This window comes from Drosophila mojavensis, unplaced genomic scaffold (genome assembly GCF_018153725.1).
Source record: "Drosophila mojavensis isolate 15081-1352.22 unplaced genomic scaffold, ASM1815372v1 contig_81, whole genome shotgun sequence".
NCBI classification, from domain to species: Eukaryota; Metazoa; Arthropoda; class Insecta; order Diptera; family Drosophilidae; genus Drosophila; species Drosophila mojavensis.
This window is the reverse complement of record NW_025318907.1, coordinates 5619299-5636064: the sequence shown is the minus strand read 5'-3', so window position 1 is coordinate 5636064 and position 16766 is coordinate 5619299. Positions and strand designations below refer to the sequence as shown.

The 16766-nt window shown below is 36.1% G+C and overlaps 1 protein-coding gene across 7 annotated transcripts in view; it reads right to left on the bottom strand.

Moving 5' to 3' along the window:
• Positions 1 to 16766, bottom strand: part of LOC6580823 (protein kinase C, brain isozyme) — a 33220-nt gene that overhangs the window by 8372 nt on the left and 8082 nt on the right. For 5 of the 7 annotated variants that reach the window (XM_032729695.2, XM_015164437.3, XM_032729696.2 and 2 more), the window contains 3 exons: positions 11441 to 11472; positions 11281 to 11360; positions 9569 to 9683 (listed from right to left, as the gene is read on the bottom strand). In XM_032729695.2, coding sequence (XP_032585586.1) covers positions 9569 to 9683; positions 11281 to 11360; positions 11441 to 11472 — 227 coding nt within the window. Of the gene's footprint in view, positions 1 to 1932; positions 2045 to 9568; positions 9684 to 11280; positions 11361 to 11440; positions 11473 to 16766 lie in introns of all 7 variants that reach the window. The other 2 variants (XM_015164435.3, XM_015164436.3) reach the window with 1 other exon arrangement.

The following is a 16766-nucleotide window of genomic DNA, read 5'->3' as shown; positions in this document are numbered from 1 at the left end:
GTTTTTAATATTCAATTTTATAAATAAAAAATAAGCAAAAAAAAAAAAAAACATAATAAATAAATAAAATGATATCCAATCCTTGAAAAATGATATCCTATACAATTTAATTGGATTCAATGTTTTGAAATTCTATTGAAACTAAAATCTGGTTTTCCACTTGGTCTATTCTCTATGCCAATTAAGCAATTAATTTTATAACAGTTGAAATTACCACATTCAATTAAATGGAGATATGTCTCTTATAAATTATATTACCCGTATTCTCCCAGTCCCTGTATATGCTAAATAATTCAGAGACGCAAATGAGGCAAAACCCAAATACATAATTCCAATGGAATTACAAACGTTATTAAACTAAGGCAAATGACACGCACAGACACACATACATAGATGCATAGAATTGGCGCTCGATAATGACAGATACACACACTCACACATACACACGCACTTCCGGCACTGACTGCGCCTCATTGTTGTAGGATTTTCTGTCGCCACATTTACATTTACATTTCCATTCGCAATCTGTTTGCTTGGCTCTGTTTTCAATGCGTGTGTGTGTGTGCGTGTGAGTGTGTATGTGTGGTGCTGTCTGTTTGGTTGTTGTTGTTGTTTCGGTTCTGGTTGTACTTGTATTGTGTTTGCCTGGCCAGGGGCCAATGAGGCGTAAGTAAATTATTTGTTTGCCAAGGGGCCAAACCGGATATTAAGGCAACAATTTGCGCCCCTAATAAATGATTCGGAAAATTGCGCACTTCGTTTTTCTTTTTCCCCTTTGAAGTCACAGTGAATTCGGAACAAAACAAACAAACTAGACTAGATTAAGTAATACAATTAACAATCAGAAAGCCAATTGAAATCAAACATTTTTCATTTGATTAAAAGCATGTGGCGGCAGTGCAAATTCTCAGCCAAATGCAAATGCAGGTGCAACAACTACAACCAAAAACAAGCAACAACAAACTGCTAAGTGCAAGTAAACAAATGCATTAGACTCGGTCGCCGGGCGTGGGCGTGGCACCAGGCAAGGGCGGCAACTTGTCAACAACAACAGCGCAATGGCGACAATCACAATAACATCAACAGCGACTCAAGTACGTCGCGCGCACTCACACACACACACACATACACTTAACACACACTCACACTGAGCGTGGCAAGTGCGCACTTGAGCCGGAACAAAGCGTTGCTAATTGTAAATTGCAACAATCCAAAATAAAAATAAAAATACAAAACCAAGTCAACAGACGAGACGGCAGGCGCTTTGTTTAGATGCTAAACAGAGAGACGTAAGGCTAGAGATGGCAGCGTGACACGAACCAATTTTTGAACCAAACAAAAATTTTAAGTAATTTAAAACGAAAGAAAATTAAATAAAAATTACAATTAAAAAAGTATAATATAAGAATAAATTAAACAAAATAATATGAAAAGATATAAAAAATAATAATTTTAAGTAATAATGCAAAAATATGAATTAATTAAACAAAGGAAATAAAAATAAAATAAATCTCATTTAAACATGTTTGTGATGAGTTCGAAAAATTGGAAAGTCGAACAAAAAATGATGTATTAAATCAATCATCTCACTGCGGAGCACACGCACATCTTCAGCCAAGACCTACGCAATAAAATATTAAGAGCATGGCTAGAGATGCGCCTGACATTCATTTTTAGTATTACGAATAAAAATTGGTAATATTCTGTCATGAAATAATAATATTTAAGAGTCCTAGCCACAATGGAAATTATAACTGAAATAATAATATAAGCAAAATGTCTAACGCGCACATCTGTAGCCCAAACTTTCCCACACACAACGACACACACACACATATATACATATAATAAGCGAGTGAGAGTTCTCATCGTCGATCTTCCTCGCTCGCTTGTCTCTTTGACTATGATTAGAGAGCTTCGGTTAGACTTTACCTCGACACTTGAGACCCTTGTGCGTGATGCCGTGTAACAGCGAGCCGCAATGATCGCAAAACATCGGCGACAGGAAGGCAACGTTATGCCATTTGTGAGGCATCTGGTGTGCCTGAGAATTGGAACAGTTGGAGAGAGCTAATGGAAAATTAACGCAGGTTTTTCGCTATAAACGCGTACAGTTAACTCTAAAGCATAACAAACAACTTGCAGCCAAAACGAAAGTATTGCAAACTTAAACTTTGCCAATTATGAATGATAAATTAAATATTATATTTAATTTCCGGATTACATTTTTTGTTTCTTTTCCAAGACAAACACCAAAGCATAGTAAAAGAAAAATAAATTCGATTTATATATCTAGAGCAATGGGAGATGGACGCATTGTTATGGATGGTTATGGATATGGATATTGGTTATGGGTTGTGGTGCTTGTGGATTTCGGTGAATGTGCTGTGCAATCTTAATCTGGGACAGGGTATACGGGGTGCTTAACAACAAGTTTCTGATCGAAAAAACCAACTTACACAAGTGTAGCGATTTTTGGCCAAACAAGTGAACAGCTCTGTTTGTGCTTAGCCAAGCTTGGAACACGCTTTAATAGTGTTTGCTTTTCTGCCCCATTGGCTACATAAATAACAATTTCTGTTTTCTCTGTACTTTTATGTGTTTTTTCTGTAATTCCTATAAGTTTTTTTTCGCTGCGAAAGCTGAGACCAACAAATGCCAAACAACAGACAATTGTTGCCTAATCCGTTCTAAGAAACAGCACCGATACTCATACACAGACACACTCACACTCACACTAAGACACAAAGACCCACATTTCTAAAGAACGCTCATTTTTATGTACACAGGAGGACAATGACACACTCTCGACAGGGGTTAAAGCCTGTTTATACCCTGTAGTGGCAGTCGGCCAGTAGTTGATGCTGTAGAGTATTTTGATGAGAAGCTAACGAAGAGCTCAAGAATTTTAGAGAGAACTGAAGCATGACACTGTAGATGATACCCTGTATGAGCTGTGACCCTTAGGGAGGATCATGTAGCTGAGGGGGTCACCAAGCCAGCATCATAAAAAGTAGGTCCATGGATTTATTGGATTGCATAAAGCTCGTGAATCAAGTTAGTGTATCAAGCTCGCTTATACCCTAGCATTTATGGAAGGTATTTTTAGAGAGACGCCTGCAGCTGCTGTACAAACCAGATAAGTGCACCAGGTTTTCATAAATAAAATTCTTAGAAAACATTTCTATATATATCAACTCATTCCACAAATGCTATATATAAATAAAGCTGTCTCTGTAAAGTTACAAAAGGGTATATTCGTTACTTAGAGATGGGGCACATCTATATAGAGGAGCTAAAAAAAATATCCAAGGTATCAATGACATTCATATAAAAAAAGAAACCGTAAAAGAAGTTCCCTAAGAACAATTTTTAGTCTATTAATTTAACCGTTTACAGGGTATTCCTCAACTGGTCAAAGTAGCTGCTGAACTATTTTGAACCCGCAATGTCAGTGCCGTGAACTCATCAGCAGCTCACACGTGCTCTGCTTTCGACGCTTGCTGTTTTCTTGTGCTTAGTTATTTTTTTTTATTTTTTTATCCTTGTGTGCTCCTTTCAAGGCGACTTCTTAAAAGTGGGCAAGGACATAAGATATTATTATGCGCATGCATGAGTATCAAGCGCTCAGTTTTTGGGCCATTTGTTGTCGTTTTTGTTGTAGCTGCTGTTGCTGTTGTTGTTGTTGTCCGTGAGTCTTACAAGGCTCAACAACTTGCAGCGATGCTCGACAAACAAAATGGAGCCGATCCAAGTGCAAAGCTCAAAGCGCAAAAGCACACACACAAGACCACAAAAGGGCATTGAGGAAGGGTGTGGAAGTATGTATGTGTGTATGTTTGTATGTTGTATGTGCTGTCTGCCTGTGTGTGTCTCTGTGTCTATGTGTGCCTGTGGTGTGTGCTGTGCGGTTGGCCTTGCTGCGGCTGGCAGGGACACGCGCACAAAAAAGTGTTGCATACTTTGGCGGGCGCCCAAGGCTGGGTATTTGTGTGAGTATGAGTGTGTGGGTGTGTGTGTGTGTTTGCTTTTGCATTAAATGCACTTGTATGCAAGTTTGTTTGAAGGTAAAATGCAATTGCCAATCGCTGTGCTGCCAACCTTGGCTCTACACTAGCTCCACAGCTCGACAGGTGGCATTAGCAGCCATTCGCCGGATGTTAGAAACTCGAATTTTCGCTAAAATTGTAGCGTTCCCTGAAGTGAAAGCTCCTACGTATTGTGCAAATGGGCATGCGAAACATAAAAGGAACTCATCTCCCTTAGAATTCCCAAATGGATTTCGCTCAAAATGTGTGCCAAGCTCAAAAGTTAAAGTAGATAAGCAAAAGTTGCTGAAGCAAACTTTACAAGAGAAGAGAATAGATATACGAAAAGTCTAATTTCAATTAGAAATTGTAGCTTGCAACAATTGTAAAGACTAACGAGAGCTTAATAAAGTAGCAAAATTTATAGTTTATTTAAGCTGCAGGAAAATGAACAAGGCAAAGAGAAAGAGCTTGGAGAGATTGGAGTAAAAACTTTATGCTGCTTAACAGCTTTTAAAAAACATATCGGAGAATCTCAGAAAAAAACAAAATATTTTATTAGAGCTCTAAAAAAGTTGTAGCATAAAGTGCGAATATAAACAGAGATAGAATTATCTGTGAGTATTTTTAATATAATTTTTTAAGGTGCTTTTTATGAACGAAGAAGTTCTGATATATTAAAGTCACTAATTTTATCTCTTTTAAATATTGAACAATAGTATTTCCGAAAGCCTGACTTACTTATATGTTCTAACTGGTTATTTATAAAACTAATCAAAAATTATAACTCGTGAAGGGATTACATAAACTAATGTATGTATTGTATAAAGCGTTTGTCGACTATAGACACATATATTTTAAGAATATTACTTGAGCTGTGTTTTTATTAACCCTGATTAAAAACAAACATTTTGAATAGTGCTAATAATAACACTAAGCACATATACCATGATGAATTTAATTACTATACATATATTATAAATTTTGTATTTTAAACTTAATCAAATGCCTAACAAATATCCTGGAACACTTTAAAAGTCTTTGATATTTGCACGCAACAGAAGCATTTTATAATTTCACCGGAAGTGAACTAAGTTATTAGCTCGCAACATGCCTCATTAAGTGGCATCAACGGTGCTGGGAGCTCTCACTTTGTTATTTATTGCATGTTGCACGGGTCAGCTTTTCGCAGCTGCGTCACGTAGGCTACCCACATAAACATACACATACACACGCGCACACACTCACACATACGTACACGCACATGCGGCCTGCTGTCATATTTAGCACAATTTTTATTTAGATAACACTCGCGTGCCACGCCCACATGGCTCGTTTTGTCACGTGCCACGCATCGCATTAAAAAGCAAATTTTCGGAAAATATATTTGCAGCAATTTATCACGCGTTTTTTGTCACTTAACAAATTTGCTGCCTGTTCATTGCAAACTGTTGCCTGGTGCCTCCTGCTTTTCCCCTGCCCCGCCCCCTACGACTTCTCGCCCTTTTTCAGCTGGCCCTGCGCTCTATCTCGCTATCGTAAGCTTTGTATCTGTTGTCTGCCAGCGATGGCCCAGCCTCAGTTGGAATGCTCATTTTGCAGTAATTCAAGGACGCTACACAGTGTGTATAACTCACACATACACACACATATACACATCGTATAACGGGTCACATATTAAAAGCTGCTGTTTTGGTAACATGGTCGAGAGTTTTGGCTTGCATTTATAAATGCTGCTGTCATTTATTATTATTATGCACACGATAAGAAGCATATCTCACACACATATACATACACCTTCACATTTGTGTATATATGTATATAATCATGCCATCACTTGCTCAAATTTATTTCCCTTGGCAGATGAGCCAAAGCCAATCAAGCAAATCAAACAGCTCAGTACAAACTAGATTCGTATTCAATTTCCGCCCCACCAACGGATACAAATTATCACACACACACACACACACACACACACAGCTCAAGTACATCCACCCCCACATGTGTGTACACCCTCATGTGTGTAGGCAATAAAATGCACAAATTGATTTCAGACTCCCCAGACAATGGGCCAAGATTTTTCATAGCTGGGCCCCAAAACTTTTTGGCACCTGCATTCAATTTGATTAAATCGACAAATGATTGCCAAATTGCAAACTTGCGAAATCAATCGAATGAGCGTAGGAAAAAAGCTGAGTGGCCCAGGTCAACATTGAATGCCCTTACAATAGAGTAAGGGAAGTTAGTTTGGTATAATAATTGTATTGCAATTTAATCAATCAAAATGAGAGTGTCGGTTCTCTAGGTTCTCTATATAAATATTCTATATATTCAGTGGAGTCCCATTGTTAATATATTATACTTGATGCTATGTTGAACTTTTTACATAACTTATTTATGTCTGTTCGACTCAGCAGATATAAGCCATTCTTATAATAAGTTCTCTTGTGTATATCATTGCCTTAGAGGTCTTACATTCCGTTACTCTGAGAAATTCTAATAACATTTTTATTAAAAACTTATTTTTAATATTCTTTCAGTTTCCGATTATCCAACAACATGCTTTAGATGTGAAAGAAATTATAAAAAATTTTACTTTTTCTAAGTCAATACATTTTAATCTAAATAAATTAGATAAATAAAAGCCTTGAATTAATTTTTGTATATGGTTGAAGTCACAGTTGCTCAAAAACTCCCAGCAGCTTCAAAAAAACATATTTTTACTTTTCCTTATTATTATATGTAACAAAAATTTGTATTTGTTCGCTTACTTTAAATTTTAAGCTTTTATTGAATTTTTACCTTCTCCTCATGCTTATCCTTCCCTTTATTTTTTTCAGCTTCAATTCATTAATTTCTTTTCTTATATTTCCCTTCTTTGTTTTGCCCTTCTCCTCTTTGATTTCAATTGTGTAGCAAACCAATAGCATCCAAAGGTGGAGAACCATCGAAAGTGGCGATAATTATTTAAGAACCATCTATCGAGGCGATGGCAATTCAAGAGCCATCTTTAGTTGACGAGAATGCGTTGCTGAGTGGTTGACAGTCTCAAGAGTAAAAGCGAAGACACTCAATGAGAATATTTGTTGTCTTTTCTTTCATATATTAGCTCACAATTGTTTCTCAGCTATTTTTCTTTGGTTTTCTTCTATTTCTGCCAGATCTGCTCTTCACCTCGTTTAATTTGCTTCCTTTCTCTTTATGACTTTTCTCTCACATTCTTTAATTTTCCGTTTCTCTCTCCATCTATCTCTCCTCCTTACTATTTGGCTGTCGCATTCAACTTGACAAAGTCGCATTGCCCCCCGTTTCTTAAGCACATATATGTATTCGCCAGGACCAACAGGTGCTAAGCACTCGACCGTTGATAAATTGATTGCTATATTTATCAAACTGTCGCCCTTTCTCTCGCTCTTTGTGTGCATGTGTGTGTGTTGGGTGCTGTCTGTGTCTGTCGTCACAAAATATATTTGATCCGATTTGCAACAACAATACCACAAATCGTACAACTTGCGGGGCGTCTCCTCGGAGCTTCGTCCTCCAATCGGTTGTCAATGCTTGTATGCAATCACAGGGCTGATTCAAATGGGACAAAGGCAACACTTGAGCACAGGGATTCTATTACAACAAGACAGACACATACACACTCATATGGATAACTGGGGAAACGGCATAGTAGTAGTTGTCTCACTTTCGCATTGTACCGAATTATCGGGCAGGTGTTGCAAATGTAGTTAAATTTATGATGAAATAGCAACAGCTCTGCGCAGGCAATTTCCGCTTATACGTTTACATTTCTCACGCATTGATTAACAGCAAAAGAAAATGCTCGACCGCTAAATAGTTGCCATGGCATCTTTTCAATTCTTTCGTTGCATAGTTTTTGCCCTCATCGATTTTCCCCACCAGCGAATCGAACACTTAAGAGTTCTGCCGTATTCCGAACCTTAAGTTTGAGTCAACTCACTCCCACACCCATACACACACATGCACATAACACACACGCACACATACATAATACAATACCTATTGCGAGGGCATTTCCGAAGGTTCCCCAACAGCACTTGAATTTGCCTGCGTAAATTACCACAAACAGACTGTTTGGGGCCTAGCAGAGGGCACTTTGCTAGCTAGTCGTTGATAAGTGCGGGCGTGGCTATACTAATTAAGTCCTCAGTTGTAAAACTTTCAACTGGCAAGAGTAATTTCAACAACTGCACTTGACTCTACAATATTTGGCAAAGCCGTAAGAGGCAAGAGATCTCGACTGACAGAATATATAGGTATAGGATGCTGTAACTTCTCTTGCATTCAGTTCAGATGTAGAGCTATTATAGCACTTAAGCTAATGGCACTTTAACACACTGCACAAAGTGGAACAGCGAAAGGAAAAGAGGTGGAAGTGTAAGCTGATACACAGACTGTTTAAAACGAAATGCATATCTCCACTTTAGACTATTGGGAAATACGTTCTGTGTAGATTCGCACATAGACACAGCTGTCCCACTCACTCACATTTAGAAAAGCCAACCACATAACAAAGCGCAACTATTGTTGACTTCGAAAAGCTCGGAAATCTCTCAGCTGAAGCATTGCATTTATGCGGGCCGAAAGTGCATTAAATATTTGCGCAGCCACAAAGGCAGAGGCGGAGGCAGCTGAAGAAGCTGCCCTTTCAGCATACTCACTAGCCCCTGGAGGCAGCTAACCTTATTATGAAAGAGTTTTGCATATTTCAACGGAATATAATATATTTAGCAGATTTGGCTTCGCTTTTATCTGCTGCACAGCCTGCACAAACATTGAAATTTTAATTAGATTGCGGCTCAAAAACTCTATACAATTTAGATATAAGCATCCTGTGCTATACAATGTCCTGCATGGTCGTGCTCTGCATAATTATGCAAATGTATTGGAAGTTACATGACCTGGACACGTGCCAGCACACACCCACACACACATACACACACACGCATACACACCCACACACAAAAAATAAAGAGAGAAAAACTTTTTCAAACAATTACCAAAAATTTAAACACACACAAAGCCGTTGGGTGGAGCTTACAAATGTTTATATATATACAAATATATATATATATACTATAAAGGTAGTTAGGGTTTTGGTATAATATACAGGGGTAGCTAAGTATTTAGGCAAAACATAAATCTGTACAATGGTTTAAATAATTAACTTTTAGGGGCCTGTGAGTTACTTAATGTACGATTATAGCAGAAATTAGTTTAAAATGTTGTATACATATACACTCACACTCACACATACACACTCACGCACACAGAAACATAGAAGTATATTTACAGAGGATATAGATAGAAGAATGGATAGTTAGAGAGTTGGGCAAGCAATTAGCAGGAGCTCTAAGGGCCTTGCAGCCAGTTAACAGCGCATTAGCAGCACCTCAACAGAGCATAAACATAGCGATAGTTTAGTTAAGAAAAGTGTAAAAGAGACAGCCAAAGACTTGGGGGCTGGGGTATTTATACATGGGTTAGACTGGAAGTGGGTCTCTTGACTTTACCTGAACATTTGAGGCCCTGATGGTAAATGCCATAGAGCAGGGAACCGCAATGGTCACAGAACGTGGGTCCTGCATATGTGAATGGTTCGAAATGGTGCTGAGTTTTTGGTGAGTCCTTCAGTTTTGAATTTGTTGTTTTTGGTATCAATTGGAATGCGTGTAACGTGCCACAGTTTCGAGTTAAGTTTATTTTTATTTTTTTATTTCAATATTTATGGTGAGCGATGTGATTTTGATAGATAAACAAAAATGTTGTTTTCGTTTGTTTGTTTTGGTACATGAAAATACAAAATACAATTTGTGGTAAATAAACAGAGCACGATGACAATAAAACATTGCTGAATGGACAACAAGCAAAACTAATTTTAAATCTAAGTTGTGATTAGTATTTGGTTGTTATCTTTGTGTTTTGTTTTTTTTTTGTTTCATTCTATATTGTTAAGCAACCAAAATTAACTTAAAGTTTATATTTCATAATATTCTTGTTATCACTTTGTGCAAGCTTTTAGCATTTTCATGTGGATTTTTCGGGCGTTTTTTCTTATTTTATTCAATTTCCAATTGTTTTATTTATTTATTTTTATTATCACATAGATGTGTCCTTATGTCCTCAATTTTATATCATTTAATTCATCTGATAATTTTTAATAGAATTTTACTACCAATTTTATTTTCCGCTACACTACCTTTAGTACTACTACTACTTTTGACATATATTACTTTTACCCCGCACACTCTTCCGTTTGATATTTATATTCCAATTCAATGAGAATTAACATTCACTTCATTCATATCATTCTTAGCTCAACAATCTCCAATTGATCACATAATTTCGAGTTCATTTAGTTAGGTTCAGTTCCTGTATAACAAATTCCTTCAAAATGTTCGGTTCTGTTCCCTGTTAGTTTTCTGCTAACTCTTTTTTCCTTTACTTACTGTTTATTTAGCTAGGGCAAAATGTCTGAATGTAAGATATCATATTAAATCATTTTTAATCTACCTGATCCCTTGTTCTCTTGGTTGCTCATTCTACATGCTACTTACATTGAGCTAACAGCTGAGTCACTTCAGCTTTTTATTAATACTATTTTAATTATTTTGCTGTCACATAAATGCAGTTCATATTTTGGTCGTTAACATGAATAAACTGAACCCTCACATCATCTTAAAACGTCGCATTTCTCTGCGTCTCTCTGACAAGTGATACGTGTGGCGGCTTTGCGCTGGGGACAACTTATAGCCGGGGCCAGCACAAATATGAAATTCATGGTATGCTAAAAAGTCAAAATGACATTTTGGTAAGCCAACAGCCGAGCTGGCAGAAGCATCAGCAGGCAACTCATGACGCTTGAGTCGGGCATTTTTCAAGCAAAAAAAAAAAAAAAAAAAAAAAAAAAACAAAATATAAGGAAATGACAAAATGACAGTTTAATTTGACAGTGCAACAGAACAAAAAGTGCCATGGAAAAATATATTTCTATACACATAAGCAAAGAGAGAGAGTGAGAGAGAGAGAAAGACATTTACTTTCCTTGAAAATGTGTATTGAAAGCAATTTGGAATTTAGTTATTGGTTTAGTTTTTCCGCCCACACACATGAAAATGCTGCAAACTTAAAGCTACACATAGCTAAGTAAATATAATCAGTTAAGCTTGTGCTAGGAGCGTACTCTATTGTATGTATATATATCATATATAAGGGGATCACTTACGGAATCGATGCCTTTATCCTTGCCGGGGCAGATGAAGGTGACATATTCATGGCAACGCTTGTGCACCACATACGAGCAGACTGTAAATGTAAATGAATCGAAATTTAATAAAGCTCTCTATAGATTGGGGGATCACTTCGATCCCTAGCTATTTACATACCTTGACACTGGAATCCCTGTTTGCCAAAGCCCCTGAAAAATGCCAATGGGAAATTTCAGTCAGAATTAGTTAAATTACACGCAAAATGTGGTTGCTGCTAATTTGCACTAATTGAATTGCTATTGGGACTCTTCTGAGTGTGTGTGTGTGTGTGTATGTGTGTGTGTGTTAACCACTTTGCATAAATATTTAATTTGCAGACGCAGCAAATACAATATGCTAATTTTTGCCGGGCTCTTTGCCTCTGGGCCTCTTTGCTCGCTGTGCAGTTCAATCAATATAATTAATATAGAAAAACAAATGGATTGCCTTTACAGGTCAAAGGTCAGCAGGCATCGCAGCGCAACAAACCATTGCTAAGGGCTTTAAGCGAAAGAATTTCTAATTAGTATCCTCCTTTTTAAATACTTTTTATATTATTAAAATATTGTAAAATATATATACTAAATGGAGAAGGCGTATTAAGGACAAGCTAGAGCCGTTCAGATTAAAAACAAACAGAAAATCTATTGTTGCCCATATCAATGGAGAATGTGCTTACATTGAGGGCGTGGCCGCTGAGCTAATCTGTAAAGTAGGTCAGCTGAGAGGCATCTCGGATGGATTGAAGATGCTAGAGCTGACTTGTGTTAAGTGAACTAAGTGCAACTATTTGCACTTTATTAGAGTAATTTTATATTCATATTCATTTGCAATAATGTTTCTTTTACATACTCGAGACTTTAGCTCCGAATGTATATATTTGCAATTTGTAAATTTGATTACTCTTAAAAAGTTTAACTTGCTATCCAAAGCTTAACAGATTTTTTATTATTTTTAATAGATTTTTTTTTTTAAACTTATATATTAAATAAATATTGTAGTTAATTGATTAATAATTGATATATGTATATATTAATATGTTCATAATATTTTTTATTTGCTTTTTTTTTTTTTTTTTTTTTTTTTGAGCTCTGTTCTTCTCTTTTAATTAATTCTTCTCACTTTATATAATATTACCATGTACATCAATTTAAATATTTGACATCCTTGAAAATTGTTTGTTTTTATTGCAATTGAAAATTAAATTAAAATGAATTTTGTAACGAATTCTGTTTGCTCGTTGACAAGAGAAATTTGCAATGCAAAATTCATATTTCGTTGTTGTTTTTAGGGCTCATGTCATGCAGGTATACATGTATGTACGTGCTTGTGCGTGAGTGTGTGTGAGTGGTTTTCGAATTTATACTTCCTACTTTTCAGCTTAAGCGTTACGTCCGAGTGTTTGGTCCAGTTGGGTAGGCCGGTTCGTTTGTGTTGTGGCTTACGTTGCCCGTCTTAGGCATATTCCATAAGCCATAAATGCCTTGACCACAAGCCGCTTATCGACTGAACTCAGGCCGCAGCCCCAACCCTTCTCGCACACACGATGCCATACGTGGCACGCAAATATATATACATACATATATGTACATTTGTTTGTGTGTGTACATATATTTATGTGCATATGTACAGAAATATATATACTGCATAAACTGCATGCAAATCTGCTCTATTGGCGCTTTGTTAAGCGATTTGTATATAATATGCGCGCTTTGCAGTGGTCGCTTTATAAAATTGTGCACAAATGTAAACTGCAGCGAGGAAGACAACTTTGGTTGATATGCATATACATACATATATTAATGTATTTGTGTACTCTTAATCAGTGGCAAGTTGTGTATTCTCTACTACAAATACTATTCATTGAATTTGCTTAAATATATATATATTTAATTATAGGAATATAACATACAATTCCTATGCAAATACATATAAAAAGAAAAAGGAGGCGTGACCCCTTGAGTTTCTATTTTCTGCTTCTGTCTGTCAAAATGTGTTGATCTTAGAAGTTATCAACAAGAATTAAAATTGAAATATATATTCTGTCATTCCATATACATCTATAATTTTGTTGCTTGCATTTTACGTCTTCTTTTCTTAATTCCCATGAATATCAATTTGTCAGAACATTGCTGACATAAATCAAATTTGAAGAATAAGTTCCTATTATGGGCATACATAAATATCTATTCCCATTCATTAAAATTGATTAATCATACTCCAAATATAAATTATTTATATAGATACACAATAATTAAAGAAGTTATATGAGCTAATCTGCTGATGTCAGTGCGTGTATTTGTGCACCATATTTTGATGAAATCATCAGAGCTGTCAGGGATCAGGGTATTTCTAAGTCGAGTACGCCTAAAAGGGAGCAGTCTCTCTTGTTTATACATGTATATTGAATGTGCATCTCATTATTTTTGTATTTTACATTTCTGTTTGAAATTATTTTTGGAAATTGTATCGATTTACTTTTTCTATTCATAGCTCATTATATATATACAAATGTACATATGTATATATAAATTTACAATAATAGCTATCAATTTCAGTTAAGTCCTGGTACTGAAAAAATTGATAGGAAATATTAATTACGGCCACTTCCTGTCCATTCGAATTCTATTTAATTACATCACACCAAACACAATTATTTTGCTTTGGAATCCCTCATTGTGTTTTACGTAAAACCCGTTTTAATTGCCAGATAAATTTGAGGTTTACAGTTGACAAAATCCGATTAGACTTCAATGAAAACAATTACGGAGCTTAGGCCCGGAGGACAATTTTCTGTGTTCATTTAATAATATGCACTCTAGTTTAATTACGGTTAATAATTTTTCTTGCTTTGAAATGTTTGTCAATTTGTTAGTTAGATTTTTTTTCGTTCTTTGTCATTGCTTATTCAGGCTTTTCTTTTACCTTGTTTTTTGTTAGTTTGCGCATCAAATGAACTGGAAAAGCAATTTCCATGCGCCGCGCCTGCAGATATGCTACACAGGTATTTTTCCACCGTGCTCGCCTTGCCTAGTTTTTTCTGCACATTTTTGCCTGCAGTTTTTTTTTCCAATTTTTAATTAAGCGCATTTTTTGCACACCAACAAAAGGAACAAAATAAAAGCAAAAATTCTGCAGCAAAGAAAAACGGGAAAAAATATATTTTGCGTTGAGTCGAGTTGATGCGAGTTAATTTAACACGCAAGCGAAAAACTTAAAAGTGCACGCCACAGATTTAAGATTGATTTTAAAAGTTACGTAGATAAAGCTGCACGAGTTCGTGACTTTCGTTTGCAATTAATTATATGATTTACAGCTTAGAAAATTAAATCGTGATTAATCAAAGAAAAGTTTAAGGAAAATTCTGGGAGTTTTATTATTAATGAAAGCCATAATTATATTCCACAAACTTACTCAAACAAAAACTGAAATGTTCTGCCGAAATATATAATTTATGAGCAATTCTCGATTTATAATGTCGCTTTGAAGCTTGTAGAGAAAGCAAAGTTCTTTTTCCTCGTAAATTTCTCTTATACAATCGCACCATGTTCATTTGCCAAGTTTCTCAATATAAATAGTTATTGCTGATAAAAACTTATTTTATATCTTTAAAAGCATATATGCGCCTTGTACTCATCTACAATAACCATAAAATGTACAATATAAATTGAAAGCAATTTGACATAGTTATTGCGGCAAAAGAATGTTCAATGCTCAAGCTGCATTAGTTCAGAGTTAACTATTTATACTTCAACAGCTGCAGCGCCTTGCTTATTCTGGGTAATGACAGCTCGCGATGCTTTCAGCAAATGTCATTTTGGATGATTGAACATAGTCAATAATTGTGATAATAGTGTTTGTTGTGTTTATAACATTTGATTTAGTTATAAGAACGATACATCAATACTTCACATGACATATCAATTTATGTGGAATGCAGAGATAAAGGTAAACAATTCGGAATTTCTGTTTTCATGTGTATATACAGATACATATTTACATATGTATATAGGGAGAGAGAGATAGAGCTTTAGCGAGAGTTTAATCAGAGTCGAAATGCAGGCAGACAAATAAAACACTTTCTCCTTCTGATTTTGTCAAAACATAAAAGAGCGCCAGCTTCTACATGTTGAGGCATAAAAAACGTGTTAACTTGACTGCATTTAGACGGTAATGTATCTTGAGTATACGAGAGAGTAAAAGGCAACGTGTCGGAAATGCGAAATTTGTCAGAGGTGCTATAATTCGTATACCCTGCAATAAATAAGTAGACCAAGAAGTATACAAATGCGGAGTGAATAAGTATATAACGATGTATAAATCTCTATTAACAATTTGGAATATATATTCAATTTTTTTGCGGAGGGTATGCGCATTTATATTTATATATTCTGGTATATTATATATTATATATTGCATAGCATATACAAACGAAAACCTCAAAAATTCTCCAACCTCTAATATATACAATTTATATACATATATTTATATAAACGTGTAATTATGCTCTATGCTTTCATTAGAGCGTTTTATTTAGGTTTTTATATAATAAAATATTGCGATGCATGTTTACCGCTGCATAAACAGGAAATTAATGAAATAATTGTATTTAGCTGCTGTCAACGTGGAATAAACTAACTGTTGACAAAGAGATAAGAGTGTTGCATAATAGATATATTAAATTTAGTTGACTGGCTCCAATCTGGATGGTCGCATGTTATGTAATATACATACAGTAAAGTGACTACGTGACAGGCTCCAATTCGAGCTGAGGGTATTATATAGTCAGGACCTGACTAGATCAGTCTTCTGTTATTTGTTGCTGTTGTTGTTTCTATTCTTTTTTGTGCTCTCTCGCTTCTGTTATGCAAATTACGTGGCATAAACACTGCGGCGATTTTCACTTGCTACCCCTAAAAGCAGTTAGCCACCTGGGAAGCATAGAGGCCACACGACACGTTGTCAGGTCCCACTTACACCGTCCCCCGTTCTCCCGGTGCGCCCAGCAGCTACGTGCTACGTGCCTGCAACGCCTTTTGGGGGCTGTGTGCACCCACCACAGAGCCAACAACTATTAATTAAAAGGCCAAAACGAGTCGCGAAACGCGTTGCGAGTCGAAAATTGTAACTCGAGTTGTTAATTAGCTGCCGCTGGCCAAAAGAGGCGTACGCAATGTGGCCAAAAGAACAACGAATACAGCGGCGAAACAGCTAGGCATCTGTGCGTGTATCTGGGTGTAGAGCCAAATGTCTCTTATGGGCTGTTTGACTCGGTTTCACATGGCTCACTCGCGCTTGGAGTCCGGTTTTCTGTTGTTGTTGTTGTTGTTGTTGTTGGTGTTGAAACTTGGATCATTGAAGCTTGGATCGCATTTTAAGTAGCAATTAATTTAATTATTGGCTAAATGTTTTATGGCAATTAGCTAAGAGCCAGCGACACGCCCAAATTTTGGGCGTTACAGCA